Genomic DNA, 20,621 nt, shown 5'->3' with positions numbered 1-20,621 from the left:
CCCCCCCCGCCTCCGCCCCTCTGCCCCCCCCCCCCGCCTCCGCCCCTCTGCCCCCCCTCCCTGCCTCCGCCCCTCTGCCCCCCCCCTGCTTCCTACCCCTCCCCCCCCTGGCTCCACCCCTCTGCCCCCCCTGCCCCCAGCCCCCCTGTTCAAAGGATCCAAGAATGGGCCACAGTCCTCTGTTCTTCATCACTTGAATGACAAAAAGACAGGAGGCCAGGTCTGGAGCCTCATAGTGGAGGACCCAGGAAGACAGGAGGCCAGGTCTGGAGCCTCATAGTGGAGGACCCAGGAAGACAGGAGGCCAGGTCTGGAGCCTCATAGTGGAGGACCCAGGAAGACAGGAGGCCAGGTCTGGAGCCTCATAGTGGAGGACCCAGGAAGACAGGAGGCTAGGTCTGGAGCCTCATAGTGGAGGACCCAGGAAGACAGGAGGCCAGGTCTGGAGCCTCATAGTGGAGGACCCAGGAAGACAGGAGGCTAGGTCTGGAGCCTCATAGTGGAGGACCCAGGAAGACAGGAGGCCAGGTCTGGAGCCTCATAGTGGAGGACCCAGGAAGACAGGAGGCCAGGTCTGGAGCCTCATAGTGGAGGACCCAGGGAGACAGGAGGCCAGGTCTGGAGCCTCATAGTGGAGGACCCAGGAAGACAGGAAGCCAGGTCTGGAGCCTCATAGTGGAGGACCCAGGAAGACAGGAGGCCAGGTCTGGAGCGTGGAGCCACAGCTGGGTGTGTGAGACCGGCCCGGTCCGATCAAGCCCACAGATCACCTCAGTGACTCGATGCCCATTCAAGACCTCACCTTTTTCAAATATATTTAATTGTCATTGATGTTCTCATTACTTCACCCAGTGCTGATCAAGGAAATGAGACGTTTATCAGTTAGATGTTTGTACTTGCTCTTGCACTTGTTTGCCAGGTGTAATCCATGGCTAGCAGCAGTTTATGAAAAACTGTTAATGAGAGAGACAGATGTTGGTTGCATTGAATCATAGGATGTATTAATGTACTGACCACACACACAGGCTTGAGGCCTCTAGGCATCATGTTTCCACTTGCTGCTTTGCTGCCTTACTGAAAATAATTTGATTTTGAATGTATGTAGAATCAGTTCAGAATTTAAATGTTGTATTTATGTATCATGCAGTGTTATGCTATTCTTCTTTTTGTTCTCAGGAAATGTTAGGGGTTGTGTAGGGATGGTTTAGTTCAGTCCACTTAGGAAGCACAAGGACAGAGTTAGAAGTTCTGGTCTGTGTTCTGTCCTACGCTGGTCACAACAGGGTTCTAGAATCACTGAGTCGCTCAGGGTTCTAGAATCACTGAATCGCTCAGGGTTCTAGAATCACTGCGTCGCTCATCTCTGGGGCCTGTCCCACCAGACTGAAACAGCCTCCTCATGTGGCCTGTGGCTGGTGGGCGTCCCTGTTCTGTTCAGAGAAGGCCACACGGGGGAGCTGGACACAATGAACATCATGTCACTGGCTGATTGGGTTAGCTGTGTGTTTATGGTCAACTCATGACTATGCTTTCTTCATTTGTCTTTTTCCTGCAGTTCTTTGCACATAGATTTAATGTTTTTATCCTGTCACTTTGAATAAATGAAGTACTTGCCAGAACACAGAGGCTCCTATAGTGATTATAGTGAAGCCTTGAACAAGTTATCAGTTCATAAATGCAGTACAGTAGTGAACATATACCTTGTAACAAAGTATACAGGAAAATATTCACCATTCATAACATTGGTTTTATTCTTGGCAATTTGAACAAATAATAATTTAAGATATGATCACATACTTATTGATCCATAAATGCACATCCTGATAGTCTGACTGAGACGAACAGGTGCAGATCTGACTGACGGTCTGACTCTGAACTGAGATGTTGCTCATGTTGGGGACAGGAGCAACAACCAATGACATTTAGAGATGATTTCTGTCTCAACTGGACTGGGACTGTTTAAATGGTCTGAGCGGATACCACTCGTACTTCTCTCCATGGATACGAACCACCAATATCAGAGGGGTGTAGAAAAGAGCGAGAGGCTGAAAGGAGAGAGGCTGAAAGGAGAGAGGCTGAAAGGAGACGGGGCAAGAAGGAGACGGGGCAAGAAGGAGACGGGGCAAGAAGGATGGAACATCAGAAGAAGAGAGAGCTGCAGGGAGAGAAATGGAGATCGGAGGTGACTCGAGAACAACCAACACCCCATCTTTTCCCTCTCTGTCTCTCTATCTCTGTGTCTCTGTCTGTCTCTCTATCTCTGTGTCTCTGTCTGTCTCTCTATCTATGTGTCTCTGTCTGTCTCTCTATCTCTGTGTCTCTGTCTGTCTCTCTATCTCTGTGTCTCTGTCTGTCTCTCTATCTCTGTGTCTCTGTCTGTCTCTCTATCTCTGTGTCTCTGTCTGTCTCTCTATCTCTGTGTCTCTGTCTGTCTCTCTATCTCTGTGTCTCTGTCTGTCTCTCTATCTCTGTGTCTCTGTCTGTCTATCTATCTCTGTGTCTCTGTCTGTCTCTCTATCTCTGTGTCTCTGTCTGTCTCTCTATCTCTGTGTCTCTGTCTGTCTCTCTATCTCTGTGTGTCTGTCTGTCTCTCTATCTCTGTGTCTCTGTCTGTCTCTCTATCTCTGTGTCTCTGTCTGTCTCTCTATCTCTGTGTCTCTGTCTGTCTCTCTCTCTCTGTGTCTCTGTCCGTCTCTCTCTCTCTGTGTCTCTGTCTGTCTCTCTATCTCTGTGTCTCTGTCTGTCTCTCTATCTCTGTGTCTCTGTCTGTCTCTCTCTCTCTCTATCTCTGTCTGTCTCTCTCTATCTCTGTGTCTCTGTCTGTTTCTCTCTCTCTATCTCTGTGTCTCTGTCTGTCTCTCTCAATGCACGTTGCCACACCCCAGCACCAGCTAGGGTGAAATCTGAATCACTTCCAATGATGATGCCACCTACTGGCCCTTGTATTAAATACACTCACACAAGCTGCATTCTTCCTGCATGGGAAACTGCATGGGAAATTTGTATTAATTTCACAGCATTAAGTGGAAACTTAAATCAATATAATTAACAACAGCAACCATCATAAAGGACTGTCAACGGGTCAGGCTCCTGTAGAAACAGCATGTGCTCCAGTCTTCACCTTCCTCCATTGGGTTTCATGTCTGCCAGGCTGAATATCCAGTGTTCACGTGTGGCTGGTATCTATGGCTAGGACACTGCTTCAGCTGAATATCCAGTGTTCACGTGTGGCTGGTATCTATGGCTAGGACACTGCTTCAGCTGAATATCCAGTGTTCACGTGTGGCTGGTATCTATGGCTAGGACACTGCTTCAGCTGAATATCCAGTGTTCACGTGTGGCTGGTATCTATGGCTAGGACACTGCTTCAGCTGAATATCCAGTGTTCACGTGTGGCTGGTATCTATGGCTAGGACACTGCTTCAGCTGAATATCCAGTGTTCATGTGTGGCTGGTATCTATGGCTAGGACACTGCTTCAGCTGAATATCCAGTGTTCACGTGTGGCTGGTATCTATGGCTAGGACACTGCTTCAGCTGAATATCCAGTGTTCACGTGTGGCTGGTATCTATGGCTAGGACACTGCTTCAGCTGAATATCCAGTGTTCACGTGTGGCTGGTATCTATGGCTAGGACACTGCTTCAGCTGAATATCCAGTGTTCACGTGTGGCTGGTATCTATGGCTAGGACACTGCTTCAGCTGAATATCCAGTGTTCACGTGTGGCTGGTATCTATGGCTAGGACACTGCTTCAGCTGAATATCCAGTGTTCACGTGTGGCTGGTATCTATGGCTAGGACACTGCTTCAGCTGAATATCCAGTGTTCACGTGTGGCTGGTATCTATGGCTAGGACACTGCTTCAGCTGAATATCCAGTGTTCACGTGTGGCTGGTATCTATGGCTAGGACACTGCTTCAGCTGAATATCCAGTGTTCACGTGTGGCTGGTATCTATGGCTAGGACACTGCTTCAGCTGAATATCCAGTGTTCACGTGTGGCTGGTATCTATGGCTAGGACACTGCTTCAGCTGAATATCCAGTGTTCACGTGTGGCTGGTATCTATGGCTAGGACACTGCTTCAGCTGAATATCCAGTGTTCACGTGTGGCTGGTATCTATGGCTAGGACACTGCTTCAGCTGAATATCCAGTGTTCACGTGTGGCTGGTATCTATGGCTAGGACACTGCTTCAGCTGAATATCCAGTGTTCACGTGTGGCTGGTATCTATGGCTAGGACACTGCTTCAGCTGAATATCCAGTGTTCACGTGTGGCTGGTATCTATGGCTAGGACACTGCTTCAGCTGAATATCCAGTGTTCACGTGTGGCTGGTATCTATGGCTAGGACACTGCTTCAGCTGAATATCCAGTGTTCATGTGTGGCTGGTATCTATGGCTAGGACACTGCTTCAGCTGAATATCCAGTGTTCACGTGTGGCTGGTATCTATGGCTAGGACACTGCTTCAGCTGAATATCCAGTGTTCACGTGTGGCTGGTATCTATGGCTAGGACACTGCTTCAGCTGAATATCCAGTGTTCACGTGTGGCTGGTATCTATGGCTAGGACACTGCTTCAGCTGAATATCCAGTGTTCACGTGTGGCTGGTATCTATGGCTAGGACACTGCTTCAGCTGAATATCCAGTGTTCATGTGTGGCTGGTATCTATGGCTAGGACACTGCTTCAGCTGAATATCCAGTGTTCACGTGTGGCTGGTATCTATGGCTAGGACACTGCTTCAGCTGAATATCCAGTGTTCACGTGTGGCTGGTATCTATGGCTAGGACACTGCTTCAGCTGAATATCCAGTGTTCATGTGTGGCTGGTATCTATGGCTAGGACACTGCTTCAGCTGAATATCCAGTGTTCACGTGTGGCTGGTATCTATGGCTAGGACACTGCTTCAGCTGAATATCCAGTGTTCACGTGTGGCTGGTATCTATGGCTAGGACACTGCTTCAGCTGAATATCCAGTGTTCACGTGTGGCTGGTATCTATGGCTAGGACACTGCTTCAGCTGAATATCCAGTGTTCACGTGTGGCTGGTATCTATGGCTAGGACACTGCTTCAGCTGAATATCCAGTGTTCACGTGTGGCTGGTATCTATGGCTAGGACACTGCTTCAGCTGAATATCCAGTGTTCACGTGTGGCTGGTATCTATGGCTAGGACACTGCTTCAGCTGAATATCCAGTGTTCACGTGTGGCTGGTATCTATGGCTAGGACACTGCTTCAGCTGAATATCCAGTGTTCATGTGTGGCTGGTATCTATGGCTAGGACACTGCTTCAGCTGAATATCCAGTGTTCACGTGTGGCTGGTATCTATGGCTAGGACACTGCTTCAGCTGAATATCCAGTGTTCACGTGTGGCTGGTATCTATGGCTAGGACACTGCTTCAGCTGAATATCCAGTGTTCACGTGTGGCTGGTATCTATGGCTAGGACACTGCTTCAGCTGAATATCCAGTGTTCACGTGTGGCTGGTATCTATGGCTAGGACACTGCTTCAGCTGAATATCCAGTGTTCACGTGTGGCTGGTATCTATGGCTAGGACACTGCTTCAGCTGAATATCCAGTGTTCACGTGTGGCTGGTATCTATGGCTAGGACACTGCTTCAGCTGAATATCCAGTGTTCACGTGTGGCTGGTATCTATGGCTAGGACACTGCTTCAGCTGAATATCCAGTGTTCACGTGTGGCTGGTATCTATGGCTAGGACACTGCTTCAGCTGAATATCCAGTGTTCATGTGTGGCTGGTATCTATGGCTAGGACACTGCTTCAGCTGAATATCCAGTGTTCACGTGTGGCTGGTATCTATGGCTAGGACACTGCTTCAGCTGAATATCCAGTGTTCATGTGTGGCTGGTATCTATGGCTAGGACACTGCTTCAGCTGAATATCCAGTGTTCATGTGTGGCTGGTATCTATGGCTAGGACACTGCTTCAGCTGAAAATCCAGTGTTCACGTGTGGCTGGTATCTATGGCTAGGACACTGCTTCAGCTGAATATCCAGTGTTCACGTGTGGCTGGTATCTAGTGACAGACCTCTGGTCTCTAGCAGCCTGTCCTGGTTACACTGGCGGAAGAAGGTCTTCCCAAACTCATAGGTGCTGATCATGATTGCACAAGCTGGGGCCACCTTTATCAGTCTGGGCAGAAACCCTGAGGTAGGAAACAATGAAATGTTTTCATATATACTTCCATTGCCTCCAATCCAAACCATAACAACTTGATTTGACATAAAGGGGACCGAGCATACCTGCTAACAGGCCGGCAGGTCCGTTTTCTGCAACGATGGTCCTCATCACACTCAGAGTGGAGGAGGACACCTTCGCAGACACTGCAGGCACACACCATCATCAGCACTAACACACACTGCTTCACATAGCTACACACATCAAAGCACTGGATTCTTTACCTACAATTCATAGCTTGGAGTTCCCCTAGCTCCACCTGTCTCCTGGTCTTGACCACATCAAAGGGAAGTGTTGCTATGGAAGCAATCTAAGGACACGACAGATGACATAAAGAACTGGTCAAAATATTCCATCTGAATCACACACACACACACACACACAGACTCTACCATTGCTTATTCTTTGGTTACTGTTGCATCAGTGCCAAGAATGCTGCCCTGTAGTTGTGAAGGGTGAAATAACAGGTATGCCTGAGTCACCAGTTTTACTTACAGATCCGGACAGTGCTCCAGAGATGAAGGTGATGGCGACTGTGGGGTCCTCTGTCTGATAGTGTTCACACAGCCACAGCTTCCCCTTCTCATAGTTGTACCAGTACATTGCTGAGGAGCACAGAAGGGAAACTGTGATTGAAGGAGAGAGACGAGAGAGAGACACGAGAGAGAGAGACAGACAGACAGACAGACAGAGATCGTCTAGGGTCCAGTACCAGAGAAGGGGACGTCTCTCAGGAGTGTGGGTCCCCAGCCCCTCCACAGGGACCTCCAGCCCTCGGTCTTCACCGCGCTGCTGATGCCCTCCTTCAGCTCCCTGTACGACTGCTGCTGGGACTGCAGCCTGGTGCGAACCAGCTCCAGCGGGCTGATCATAGTGGCAGAGCCCACTGCCTCACAGAGAGGGGAGAGAAAGAGTCAAGGTTCCCTAACCCTAACCCAGTCAGACAAGGAGGTTTATACCTATGTTATGTGGTGCTCTCTGAACTTAAGCAAATAACATCAGTGTACAGGACACAACAGTGATAACCAGTATTAATACTGTACTAATGGGTAGCTTGTTTTTTTCCGTTCTCTACAGTTGGGGCCCAGTGTTTAAAGTCCAGGGGCCCTAGCTCCGGGGGCCCTAGCTCTGGGGGCTCTAGCTCCGGGGGCCCTAGCTCCGGGGGCCCTAGCTCCGGGGGCCCTAGCTCCGGGGGCCCTAGCTCCGGTGGCTCTAGCTCCGGGGGCTCTAGCTCCGGGGGCCCTCGCTCCGGGGGCCCTCGCTCCGGGGGCCCTAGCTCCGGGGGCCCTAGCTCCGGGGGCCCTAGCTCCGGGGGCTCTAGCTCCGGGGGCCCTAGCTCCGGGGGCCCTAGCTCCGGGGGCCCTAGCTCCGGGGGCCCTAGCTCCGGGGGCCCTAGCTCTGGGGGCTCTAGCTCCGGGGGCCCTAGCTCACCTCTGGCAATGGCTCCTGCAAGCAGGGGGGCCTCCTCGCTGTAGGAGCCCATGCGGGTCCTCAGCACCGCACACAGCTGGTCATAACACGTGAAGTAGATTACAGTTGCCGGAACCGCCATGACTCTGCAAAAATCAGTTATGATAATAACAAAAGCACAGATTAAATATCAATAACCCGTAAATCCTCAAAATGCCATCATTTGCATACCACTCAAAAACTAAGGAACACAAACCAAATGTTAGCATTGACAAATCATAACTTTGCTGAAATTACCACACTTCTGAGAAACTTAGATTCCAAAGTAAGTGAGCAAATGAATGAATGATGACAGGTCTGAAAGTCACACTGATACACATGAGGAAAAAGTCAAAGAAAATAAACACGTAAAAATTACTTTTATCAAGAAGCCGATAAGACTGATCGATCACTTAAGGGCGAAAAAACTGAATGTTTTGGAGGAACTGGAGGAATTGGAAAGATAAATGAGTGATGATGATGCATAAAGTCCCGACATCAGACTCACAGCGTTGGGGGCAGTCCGCTCCATAAAGACCTGATCCCTTCCCTGCGGACTATTTTGATAAAGGCATCCTGCAGGAAGAGAACCAGCAGTCAGATACAGCGAGTGACACAGCTGAACACACGCGCGGCATGTCTACATTAGGGGAGGAGGCAGCTGTGTAAGAGGACTTTACCAGGGTTCCGTTAAAGTGTCCTGGAGCCTTGTACCATGGTCTGGAGCTGCCATTCTCACATACACAGATGTGGTCCATGAGGCCATTGCAGTATACAAAGCATTTTCCTGGTGGGATACAAATGTGTAGAATTGGGATATTAAGTAAACGATTATTTGTAGTTTCTATGCCTCAGTATGTTGGTTCATACACACTTGTGTTCGCCTTCGTACCTTTAGGGAATGGGGTCTTCTGAGCTTGGAGTCTGATCTTCACAACATCCAAAGGTGTGACTGCAATCACACAACCAAGCTTATTATTAGCCGTTTTTAATAGATTCTATCATAGATATATGGAGTTATATGTTTTGATCCCTGAGGGGAAATGAAATGCTTCTAAGAAGCTCTATGCCCAGTTCAGACTGTGCTGGCGTGAGGCAGTACTTCGCAGACGGAGCTCGTGTTTACCGATCAGGGATGTCAGGATAGCCCCTGAGCAGGACGCGATCATCTGCTGAAGAGGGGTGATGCCGTTGCTCGCCCCCGGCGAAGAACTCTGACCGCTCATAACTGCAAGAAACCATGCAAATTCTTGTTACAAAAAAAATCTACAACATAATGAAGCTGGTATTAGACACCATAATAAAGTACAGTGCATCAAGGCTAAAGTGTATGTGTGTAGTCTGGCAGTAACACTTTACCTCTAAAACGTATACAGCAGCAGGAATGAATTCAGCATTGGATGCAAACAGCTGGTTAGCTAGATAGCTAGGAGTTATCGACGCTTCTGGATGTTCGTAACTGACAGCTCCTGAATCAGTAACAAATCAACTTTATAAAAGTCATAATCCAATTCTTTAAGTCAGTAGGTCTCTTTCATGGAGCTCGGAATCACGTGTGTGCAAAATTCCATAACACATGCTGATGATCGCTGAACAACTTACACAACGTAACATTTGTATACATATTTTTTTTTACATTGACAGAAGCACATTGACTGCTGTATATTTTATGACATTTCAAGACAAATAAAAACGCATTAAACAGTAAATAATACACACATATTGTATATATATAGTATTTCGAAACATGTGTTTTGTATACGCATATTTTTCCAATTTAGAAATCAAGAATCGTCGAAACTGTGAGTTCAAAAAGCAAGTTAGCTTTCACAGTAAGAAGATATTCATTGAGTTGCCAGGTTTCTTTTAAAATACTCGCACTGGTGGTTAGAATGTTTTGGTCGTTGAATTTTTACGCGTGGGATTTGTAATTTTGTGAATGCCTACTCGTATCTTTCCTAAATATATAAGAAAGTGATAAATCACAGAATGTATTTCAGTGTGTATTGACAAAAAATGAGTAAAAACCATTGAACGATGGTAACACGCTCATACGGGGGTTAGTTTTTTGTCTGGCAATACTGCCCTTTGACCACTGACTGTTGAAGCGGGAAAGAAGAACCAAACAAGTTAACTAGCTCAGAGACCAAGTTCAAAACGGTACCTAGCGAGATAGCTAGCATCATATCCAAAGCGATAATGGGAAATAACCGGCGGAAACTAATATAAAAGTCATGCAAATAAATCTTTGTGGAAGTTGGTTGGCTTGCACGAGTTAGCCATCAACAACGAACAGAACAAGCTGCTCATTAGGAAGATCTACGCTAGCGAGCTGAGCAGTTTCGACTTCCTGCCCAGGTAGGTTAGTGTAAACATTTAAAACACATATTTCCGTCTGCCGAGGAAGGCTGTATTAAGTCGTAGTAGCTAATGTGTTTCACCAATAATGTATTGTACAGTAGTGCAATTGTATCTTATTTTAATTTTACGTGAAGTTTGTAAACAACCGAAAAATAACGTATCTGTTTACACGTCATCTACACAGCATTCCGCGAGACTGACGGTGTTCGCATATGAAGTTGAATAACATGAAATCCAGACGAATTCATCATAAGTCATCAAAGCCCAGTTTGCAAGGTATAAACTTTTATTATTTTCTTCATCAGATCATGCAACTGGTTGTTTGAACCTTATTAATCGTTATTATTTGTCTTTGTAGAAAGTAGAATTATACTTTAAATGTAATACCAAACTCTGTGGTACTTTGTGTGTCCTGATGTGTATCCTAACATTCCCAATCAATCTAGATCCTAAGATAGTTGACAGTGGGCACACATCAGCAAGGAAGAGCCTGATCAAACAGACCAATGGAATAAGCTCAGTCGCCAGTAAGCCTTTCATAGGGAAAGTGTTTTACCTTGATTTACCATCAAACAAACGGACAGAGACGCTGGAAAATGACATCACAAAGCTAGGAGGGGTAAGTAAAAAAGCATACCTTCACACATATAAAAAAATATATATTTTAAATGCATCTCCTAAACCATGTGTTCTTACTGTGTCTTGGTCCTTCCCTCTCAGACCATTGAGAAGTTCTTCAGTAAGGAGATCAAGTACCTGGTATCCAATAAGAAGGAGGCCAGATATGTGCAGTACCTGAGCCAGGACTCTCCTGTCCCCAGTCCTGACTCTGGACACAGCTCCCCCCACCCTCCCCCTGGGCCCTGCAGACACAGCTCCCCTCACCCTGGGCCCTGCAGACCCAGCTCCCCTCACCCTGGGCCCTGCAGACCCAGCTCCCCCCACCCTCACCCTGGGCCCTGCAGACCCAGCTCCCCCCACCCTCACCCTGGGCCCTGCAGACCCAGCTCCCCCCACCCTCACCCTGGGCCCTGCAGACCCAGCTCCCCCCACCCTCACCCTGGGCCCTGCAGCATCAGAGGCAGCTCCCAGGGCCCAAACGATACTGTGAGTTCAAGGGCTGAATGTCTGCGCTTGTCTGTTTTCTGTCCACCGACAGAAATTAAGTTCTAATGAGTGTATTAACAGTTTGCCTCTGAACTCTGAACTGATTTTCACTCTCTGTTTCTTGCTTTCTCATTCCCCCCCCCCCCCCTCCCGTTTCAGGTGGTCCAGAGCAGAGGGAAGTCTTTAGTGGACAGGGTGGTTAAAGAGCAGGTATGGATCTCATCTGTGCTAATTAGTTTGCCAAGCTACTTCACACAGACATGTTAGGATAACACTGTTTTAACAGACCATCAGTGTGCAGGGTGGTTTTCACTTAAGGGGGTGACATCTTTGTTTTTGTGTTCTGTTTGTGTTTAGGAAAGGTTACAAGTCAACAAGACCCTGTCTAAGGCACTAGAGTGGGGGGTGAAAATCCTCTACATTGATGGTATCTTCTATCCATATATATATATTTATATATATTGATTTAAAATTCTTACTGTAATGAATTCTGATTATTGTAAATCCATGTTATTGGTTCCAGATATAACAGCGTATGTTGAAAAGAAGAAGAAGAATGTCAGCCCACAGACTGCTGCTGCCTGCAGGACAGCTGTGAGTTGTGTTTCCTACATTTTGATAATCCCAGAATGGGACAGAAATAAGGTAAATATTCTACACTGGTATCTGCTCACTGTTTATTCCTTTGCAGACCAAACCAGACACAGGAAGACCAGGCTTTCCCCAATACAAGGGTAAATAATCTACTTCCTCAGAGGAAAGTGGTCTTTAGACAACGGATATTGAGCTCAAATTGTGCATCTTGGGTGTGGTTCTGGTGAAGTCTGTGGTTTCGCTGTGAGCCGGGGTAGATGTCCTTGTTTAGTTTATTGATCCAGGCTGTTTCAGTGCCCCGCTGAGGGAAGTGTGAGTGGTGGGAAACGGTCCGTGCTCTGCTTCTAACATCGTCTGTTTTCCTCAGCAGGGAAGATTAAGAAGCCCTTCCTTAAGATGGAGGACTCAAGCAGGCGAGTCTACAACAACAAGATGACCCCTAAAAATCACAACAATTGTTTACATTTGATTGTCTGAATAAGTTCCCTCTATATGTTCACTTGTTGGTTTCCCCAGACATTACCGACCGATTTACCTGGCCATGCCCAACATGCCAGAGTTCAAGCTCACATCAGCCGCCCCCTGTAGCCCCTTCCTCCTGGAGGACAAGGAGCCTGGCAGGACACCTAGAGAGCACAGGTATGGAGCCTACAGGTGTGAAATGACACTGATCTCCCCATTTGATTACGATTATCATGTCTTCGATTTGATTACTCGATGGATCACGATGCATCAAATACATTTTTCTATTAAAGCCATATAGGATATTTGACTTGACAAAATGCATTAAGATACTGTATAGTTCAATATAATACAGTTTTCTATATGACTTATTTTCTATATTAATTATTGACAAAACGCTGTGATGACATGCAATGCCTAAAGACCAACTAACATGCACAATTCATAACGATTTCATAAAGGCAAAAGGTTAACATTGAAATCATAATAATCATAGTTTTGGCTCCAACAGTTATATATATAGTACACTGCAGTAAGATATAAATAATCTTTATTATTTAACAAAGTCTGCTAGGGCTGGGCGGTATGGCCTAAAATGTTTATCACGGTATAATTCGTAAGCACTGACGGTATTGGTATTTATCACAATTTATTAGTTATTCTTAAAACGTCATGACATAAAAGCCGCACTGCAGCGGCTAATCTACCGCACTCAGACGGATTTGGATTGGGTAACTCCGGTGTGTCACTGTCACATGCGTTGAATTTTGCAGCGTTTAATTGCCACGGAAGCTCGACTTCTCAGTAGCCTACGCGTTCAACACTAGCCTACGTTTATGGTATCGCAATAAATAAAAAAATTGTAGACTTATCTCTAGCTATAAACAATGATTACATGGCTAAAGACTCGATTCTGTTGGTCTACAATAAACATACATTTCACAATTCTAACCAACCTGGCATTGGATTTAGATTGGTTTTCGCGCACATGCATGGCTTTCAGGTGGTGAAAGAGATTGCTAGTGTTTGTCTAGCACAATTCGACGACACAATTTACAGAGTAGGCTACTGTTTGTTGGTCGATGTCGGATAACTTGAAACCAAATCATTTCCAAACGGCAGAGGCTCAATTTTTTTTTTAACCAATTTTTCTTTGTCTGGCAAATCAACCCCACTGGTGTTATTTTCAGACATCATTAACGCTTGCTTATGTAACCGGTGTGAATCGGTGAAACTCACTCCTCAGCTATGTAATGGGCCACCCGCGACAACGAATAGCTAGCTTTTCTTTGGCGTAGCTGGTAGTGGTTGCGCTTGGAAGTCGAGAAGTGGCAGGTTCAACTCCCCGTGGGGGTGAACATTGGCCAGATACTTCTGACGGAGCTTGCAAGACCACGTCCGTTACACACCTGTTACACTTACACTTGCCAACAAAAGCAGTTTATTCATATGAATGTTTGCTTCCTCTGGACTTGCGCTAGCTTGTTTGTTGACTTTCATTGGCTGGCACAATGCGTGCAGCGTCCATGCTGCATGTTTTATTTGTAAAAGATACAAATTAGAACCAGCCCACTAGGCTGTATCACTTGACTTATATTTGATACCAAACAGAAACACTCTACTAATACATTTATTAATATATCGTGATGAATGAATCCATATCATGGCACAACGCAATACCGGTATTTGCGTTCATACCGGTGAACCGCCCACCCCTAATCTGAACACAAGACATTATTAGCAGTGTTGAAAACAGAGTTGCATCAATCATCAGAGTTGCTGTCAGAGTTTGCATTTTCCACGGCAGGTGTTGTTGATAGCAGCTCAGGATGGAAACGGCTAACGTGATTCCTAAAGTTGTTAGTGTTCCCAACGTATTTCATTTTGGTGTGACAGGCTTTGCATATCGCATGCGATGTATCCAGTTCGTGCTTCCCAGCCTGTTGGTAAAATCCGAAATGAAGTTCCATATCTCACCTTTTAAAACGCTTGGAGTGTTTTTAAGGACAATCTCACAACCACCCTCAGCCTTTTTGCTGTGGCACGCATGCGAATCGCGACCAATGACCTCAGGTAAATGAGACCCAGATGAGACTAGAGTCTATCATAGGTCTAGGTGAAACGGGTCAGACTACTGAGAATGTTATTTTTCATTTAAATGTTTATGGAAAATTAACTTGCGACATTGCGTTATAATCGATTCTGGTCGGACACTGCATCGATGCAGCATCGTCCATGTCTGCATCGCGACGCATCAATTATTCGATTAATTTCAACACCTCTAAGGAGCCTTCCGTCTCCTCCCGCCTCGCCACGTTCCTCCTGCCTCTCGCGTTCCTCCTGCCTCTCGCGTTCCTCCTGCCTCTCGCGTTCCTCCTGCCTCTCGCGTTCCTCCTGCCTCTCGCGTTCCTCCTGCCTCTCGCGTTCCTCCTGCCTCTCGCGTTCCTCCTGCCTCTCGCGTTCCTCCTGCCTCTCGCGTTCCTCCTGCCTCTCGCGTTCCTCCTGCCTCTCGCGTTCCTCCTGCCTCTCGCGTTCCTCCTGCCTCGCCGCATTCCTCTTGCCTCTCGCGTTCCTCCTGCCTCTCGCGTCCCTCCTGCCTCTCGCGTTCCTCCTGCCTCTCGCGTTCCTCCTGCCTCTCGCGTCCCTCCTGCCTCTCGCGTTCCTCCTGCCTCTCGCGTTCCTCCTGCCTCTCGCGTCCCTCCTGCCTCAGTGGAAAAAGGTTTACTGTATTCTCATCTACGTTTTGATGCACATCTGATAAAGGCTCGTGAGAGCAGCAATAGGAGAGAAGTTCTCCAATTGTTGCTCTGCAGTGTGACGTGAACTCTGACCTTTCATTGATTGACCTATGGGGTTCCTCAGGGCCAGAGGGACACGGACATCAGCCAGTGAGGAGAGAGGGCGGATCAGACCCAGGAAGAACAGGAAACGAGGGGGCTACTGCGAGTGCTGCGTCCTTAAATACGACAACATCAAAAGTGTAAGTCCAATACTCTCTGAGTAAAAACCATTACCGTTACTGTAACCGAGATATACTATGAAGAGATGCACTATAAATGTCAACAGCATTTTTGTAAATGGCGAGTCACAATCCAGCTATTGCAAGGATGTATAATCACCTTCACATGTACAGGAAAATGTGGTAACGATGTAGCTACTGATGAGTGCATGTTGACCCAGAGGAGCCCTGTCTGAATCTGCAGCACCTTCAGGGTGAGCTCCACAAGACCTTCGCTCAGAGTGACCAGTACCTGCTGGTGGACAGGCTGGTGTCGACCCTGCCGTTCAGCTTCCTCCACATCCCACCACCCAACAGGCGGTGCGTGCTCTCTAAGTCCTGCTGCCTCTGTCCTGCTGCCTCTGTCCTGCTGCCTCTGTCCTGCTGCCTCTGTCCTGCTGCCTCTGTCCTGCTGCCTCTGTCTGCTGCCTCTGTCCTGCTGCCTCTGTCCTGCTGCCTCTGTCCTGCTGCCTCTGTCCTGCTGCCTCTGTCTGCTGCCTCTGTCCTGCTGCCTCTGTCCTGCTGCCTCTGTCCTGCTGCCTCTGTCCTGCTGCCTCTGTCTGCTGCCTCTGTCTGCTGCCTCTGTCTGCTGCCTCTGTCTGCTGCCTCTGTCTGCTGCCTCTGTCTGCTGCCTCTGTCTGCTGCCTCTGTCCTGCTGCCTCTGTCTGCTGCCTCTGTCCTGCTGCCTCTGTCCTGCTGCCTCTGTCTGCTGCCTCTGTCCTGCTGCCTCTGTCCTGCTGCCTCTGTCTGCTGCCTCTGTCTGCTGCCTCTGTCTGCTGCCTCTGTCTGCTGCCTCTGTCTGCTGCCTCTGTCTGCTGCCTCTGTCTGCTGCCTCTGTCTGCTGCCTCTGTCCGGTTTGATGTCTTGTCTTTACATTCCTGATGTGTGTGTGTGTTATGGTTTTCTGCAGGCCCAGGTGCAGTATCAGCTCCACACTGCGTGCTCCTGGCCTGTGTGTGAAGAAGGAGGAGGAGGAGGAGGGGGTGGACGCCTTGGGGACAGGGAGAGACCAGACTTCGCTCTGGCCTTCCACAGTGGAGCCCCAGGCGGGGGCAGGACCCCAGGCGGGGGCAGGACCCCAGGCGGGGGCAGGACCCCAGGCAGGACCCCAGGCAGGGCCCCAGGCAGGACCCCAGGCAGGACCCCAGGCCGGGGCAGGACCCCAGGCCGGGGCAGGACCCCAGGCAGGGCCCCAGGCAGGGCCCCAGGCAGGACCCCAGGCCGGGGCAGGACCCCAGGCCGGGGCAGGGCTCCCGGTACACCCAGCAGAACACTGCAGTGTCCCCCTCTCCCTCGGACATGCAGCTGAGGAGAGGAGGGGCTCAGACCCTCAGCCTCACTCCAGATCCTTCCCCTGCAAACCACCCTCCCGGCAGGGCTCCCTCCACACACGCCCTCCCACCCTCCCCCCAGGGACCAGCCCTGCGCTCTCATCCGTCGCTGGAGCAGTACAAGAAACCATTAGTGCTCATCCTTCTTTCAGTGAGCCTGACACACTGACCCCTGGTGGCCTGGAGGAGGCCTGCATGGAGAAGAACAGACCCGTTAGCTGTCTTTGTGGTGAGGTTGTCAAGCGGGGTGTTCCCTCCGGAAACCTAGTGGTTCCTTCCTCACGGCTCTACGTGTTCATGTCACGACTACAGGAGGAGGAGTTCCCCCCTGGGCCGAGCGTGGCAGGGAGAGAGGCCCCTCCAGGGACAGGGGAGCGGGCTGGTCCTCAGCGCAGGAACAGCAGCCCCTCCCCTGAGAGGAAGCTGCAGAGGAAGGTCCGGGACTTTAAGCGGAAGAGACGGAAAGTGTCCGTTCAGGCCAGCTCTCCGGGCTGTGAGGAAGCTGGGGAGCTCACCAAGAGCAGCTCCATCCTGAGCATCTGGCAGCTGTTCCAGTCCAGCGAGGACATGGACTGGGAGTTCCAGGGCTTCCCGGGGTGAGGACAGGCAGAGCTGGGCTGTTCCACTATCCCACCTCAGAACTGATGCTGAACAGGTTTTCCCCGTGAAAAACAGAATGCCCTGTGATTTATTAAAGTCAATGTGTTTTTTTTATGTAGGAAGTGGAAGGGTTGTGTTCACAACAAGGTTGAGTGTTATAGAGTTTAACACGCCCAGCTTCACCTGGACTGAAGATGCTGTTAAACCTTGTGTTGCTGATAGGACACCACTGCTGCATGTATTTGACTTTGAAATGAACTGGAGCCTATAGGTCACCCTGTGGTACAATATGTGGCATCATACAGGAAGTAGTTCTGGTGTGCAGTCTTAAGGAACAGATACAAGATTGTCTTTAGTGTTTATAATACAGATTGAAGAATAGAATGCTATGAATAAGTGTTTATTAAATGATTGGGACAATCTGACGTCCTCTGCGTGGGACTGTTCCAGATGAGACGACGTGCGGAAGGTTCTGAATGGGACAATCTCATAATCTCATAAGTAATATAGACAAAATGACTCTCAATCTCAATATGGATTGAATTACCGCTAAAGCATAACTGAAGGAACAGAGCATTAGCTTGATGGGTTTTTAGCTTGATGTTTGCCTACAGGTAGTGCATTAGCTCCAGGCCTTGGTCCCCTCGCTGCTGAAGAGGGCTGGCTGGCTGGGGGCAGGGGGCAGGGGGAGGCAGGTTCTAAAGCTGTCCAACGTGATGACAACGATTAGTGGAATGCAAACTGTGGTCTGGTACCATCAGAGAAGACCCACTGAACTTCTCATCCTTCCCATCACAAATCTCACACCTCAACTGCCATCATGTCTACATATATCAGACAATTACATTAATGACATACCTGATGTGTGACTAAGTAATAATATGTATCTATATATGTGTAATATAAATCTATGTTTAGATGTGTGAAAAGAGCAAGCCACACATGCACGCTCATCCTGAAGATGCTTCAACAGTCCAACCTTCTTTGTTTATCAAGGGAGTGGCGAGTTGACATTGGTCCAGGGACTTTCTCAAGTAACAAAGCATAAAAATTTAGTTTTTTCTTACGTAGACCCAGAGCCGGTCCAATTTTGCTTAAGGCCCCATAAAGGCTTGGGCCGGCCCTGCGTAGACCCAGCTCTATCCTCCTCTGAGGAAGATCCATTAGCCTACAGTTCCCGGCATCCCACCTCACGCTTTTATATTTATGCATGAAGCGCTTCTGCAGTGATCCGCTGGATATTGATGTGTTTTAAGGAGGTGTCCCCACTCCTCCACTCCCTCCATCCTCTCTCCTCCCACTCTGCTGTGTGTTCCGTAGGGGCTCAGCGCGCTCAGATGCGCTCAGCGTTCAGCGCGAGACACTAGAAAACCCTGATGGCCACCAGCGCGAGGGACTGCGCTAACCAGACGACTAGCGCGCGCTCCCATCGCAGCCTCTGCTCGAATGTGAAGCTCCTCTAGCGAAGACAAAATCAGCTTTTGGAATAGCGCATTGTTTTTATTTTGCTGTCCATTCAACACCAGAGTAGGTGATGATGCATCTGCGATGGTGGGCTTCGCTTTTGTGCGCCTCTGGACTGATACACGTCGTTGTCTCCACCAATCCTCATCGAAACGGTAATAGAGACTGAACTGTCGCATTATTTTGAAATATGGGGAAGCTGTTTTGGTATCACTGACAACCTGTGTTATGTTAATGCATTAACCTGGAGCCCCGACGTAAACAGGCTCTAAAATAGGCTATGCATGTTTCGTATGATAGCCTACATTCGGTGTATTTATTTTTTTAATTAATAAATAAAGACGATAATAAGATATGGGACGTAAAAAGGGGTATCATTGTGTTTTTCATTGCTATTTTCTGCGAGGAAGAAAATATTGCGGTCATAAATATCGGTGTTTTCCTCTGTGCAGGAGACGCCTTGTCGAACGCGAAGGCTCTTCGTGATGCGAGCAGGTTCGTCGGGAAGGAGCACACGGTGCCGCTGCGCCTGCTCTACAGCATGCACAACCACAGCCAAGTCATGCACGATGTCCTCAACACGAGACTGAAAGCCAGTTCCGGCTCGATACAGGTACATGTCGGCTTTGTTGTTGTGTTCATTATGATGGCGGCACCCCGCAATGTGCAGATGGGGGTGAGAAAGATCCCTCCGGTACCAGTTGCCATTGGAGACGTCCCGTTATTCTGATCTTGTTTATGTTTTTGTTGATTCATCCTCGTCGGCTTTAATATTTATGAATTAGCGAGACGGTTTCGGTCGTTTCCACTGACGGTTAGGCCCATACAAAAACTGAAATTATATTTTCCATAATCATGTGGCAGACGTGGACTATCCCCTTGTGGCGGATGTCAGTCAGTAGCCCATATACATCCAAACAAAGACCTGCCAGCCAGGTTTCTTTATGAAACACAGCAGAGAAATGTATGATAAGTTTAAAAGGATCCCTCCCACACAGGCACCAGCAGCCTCTAAAGCAGGTCAAGCATGTGTATTTATCACCTCAAACTACACACAGGACACATACAGTAGGCTGTAGTTGTGGTTAAAAACAGAGATATTTACAGATATTAGGCAACTGAAGAAATCTCTCTAAAAGGCCCTTGGCCTGTAACCATGGTCTTTCTGTTGTTGTATATGAGGTGTTCTAGTAGCTTCCGCTCCAGTACAAGCCTGGCCTGAAACCAGCGTTCATTGGTTATTCACATCATGTTAGTGGTGCGGATGGGTTAGATACTGCACTGGACACAGACCTGATGGCTTCTGCTAACCTGACCAGCTCCTGCACTGGGACAGCGCAGCAGCTGGTGGCAGGCAGGGGACGTTCGAACCCTTTGTCTGTCACACACCTCAGGCTGAGAGAGAGACACACACTGGGTCAGCTGTGTCAAACAGAACCTCACGATAGTTAACGAGTGTGTTGCCCACACGGAGGCCCCCCCCCTGGTGACTGAGACTCACAAGGTGATCAGTCACCTCCTGTGTTGCTGAGGAACTGCTGCATGTGGAGACTAGTGTTCCTGCTCAGCAACCTGTCTGCATGTCACTATGAAGTCATTAGGATATTTTGTGCCAGTGATGGCCTATTTTGTGATAGGCTACTTAGCAGGCATCAGCTCCGGCTCAGAGAGATGGTCCAGGGGAGAGCCCCTGGTAGCTTACAGCATTATTAGAAGCACTAAAACACAGTATCACATATCTCCAACTGTCTGAAGGTGAACGTGTTCTGTTCCAATCAGTGAGAGAGAGAGGTAGAGATAGAGAGAGAGATATGAGGGAATCTGACCTGATCAGTCTTTGAGTTGTGATGATTCTCCTGGGATCTGTAGATTGACCTGAGATCAGCCAGCATGTCACCCAGACAGATCTGTTTTTAGCTTACCATCCCAAATTCTGAAAGGAAGCGGTCTTATCTTCCTTAAACGCAAGACACCTAAAAAGCTATTTTCAGACATCTGTAGCTTTGCCTATTTTCAGTCACAGGCTTCGGATATTAGCGACTCAGAAGTCT

At 48.3% G+C, this 20,621-nt stretch overlaps 3 protein-coding genes across 7 annotated transcripts in view; 2 read left to right on the top strand and 1 right to left on the bottom strand.

Annotated features, from left to right (window-relative positions):
- Nucleotides 1-5,671: 5,671 nt before the first annotated feature.
- On the bottom strand, nt 5,672-9,259 carry slc25a40 (solute carrier family 25 member 40). The gene is made up of 11 exons (XM_084671461.1): nt 9,013-9,259; nt 8,780-8,881; nt 8,546-8,605; nt 8,334-8,440; nt 8,162-8,229; nt 7,636-7,760; nt 6,917-7,090; nt 6,700-6,809; nt 6,433-6,514; nt 6,270-6,350; nt 5,672-6,172 (listed from the first exon to the last, which is right to left on the bottom strand). The coding sequence occupies exons 2-11, from the start codon at nt 8,877-8,879 to the stop codon at nt 6,027-6,029; spliced, it is 1,053 nt and encodes a 350-aa protein (XP_084527587.1). The 5' UTR covers nt 8,880-8,881; nt 9,013-9,259; the 3' UTR covers nt 5,672-6,026.
- A 288-nt stretch (nt 9,260-9,547) lies between these two features.
- On the top strand, nt 9,548-17,771 carry dbf4 (DBF4-CDC7 kinase regulatory subunit). 4 transcript variants are annotated; one of them, XM_084669043.1, is made up of 14 exons: nt 9,548-10,015; nt 10,199-10,290; nt 10,461-10,633; nt 10,735-11,121; nt 11,281-11,331; nt 11,479-11,548; nt 11,645-11,715; nt 11,813-11,855; nt 12,083-12,128; nt 12,232-12,354; nt 15,040-15,157; nt 15,381-15,496; nt 16,086-17,102; nt 17,226-17,771. In XM_084669043.1, exons 2-14 carry the CDS (start codon nt 10,227-10,229, stop codon nt 17,272-17,274), a joined length of 2,328 nt encoding a protein of 775 aa, XP_084525169.1. In that variant the 5' UTR covers nt 9,548-10,015; nt 10,199-10,226; the 3' UTR covers nt 17,275-17,771. The 4 variants fall into 4 exon arrangements, with proteins under 4 accessions (XP_084525169.1, XP_084525168.1, XP_084525170.1 ...); XM_084669042.1 differs by having other exon boundaries at nt 9,549-10,011; nt 17,226-17,770; XM_084669044.1 differs by having other exon boundaries at nt 9,550-10,011; nt 12,086-12,128; nt 17,226-17,769.
- A 184-nt stretch (nt 17,772-17,955) lies between these two features.
- Nucleotides 17,956-20,621, top strand: part of adam22 (ADAM metallopeptidase domain 22) — a 47,233-nt gene continuing 44,567 nt past the window's right edge. For both annotated transcript variants that reach the window (XM_084669041.1, XM_084669039.1), the window contains exons 1-2: nt 17,956-18,725; nt 19,023-19,183. In XM_084669041.1, coding sequence (XP_084525167.1) covers nt 18,641-18,725; nt 19,023-19,183 — 246 coding nt within the window. In that variant the 5' untranslated portion in view covers nt 17,956-18,640. The remainder of the gene's footprint in view (nt 18,726-19,022; nt 19,184-20,621) is intronic.

The sequence above is a fragment of the Hypomesus nipponensis genome, chromosome 2 (assembly GCF_054491055.1).
Source record: "Hypomesus nipponensis isolate SF chromosome 2, ASM5449105v1, whole genome shotgun sequence".
NCBI lineage: Eukaryota > Metazoa > Chordata > Actinopteri > Osmeriformes > Osmeridae > Hypomesus > Hypomesus nipponensis.
The sequence above is the reverse complement of the archived record's forward strand: the minus strand, read 5'-3'. Positions and strand labels throughout refer to the sequence as shown.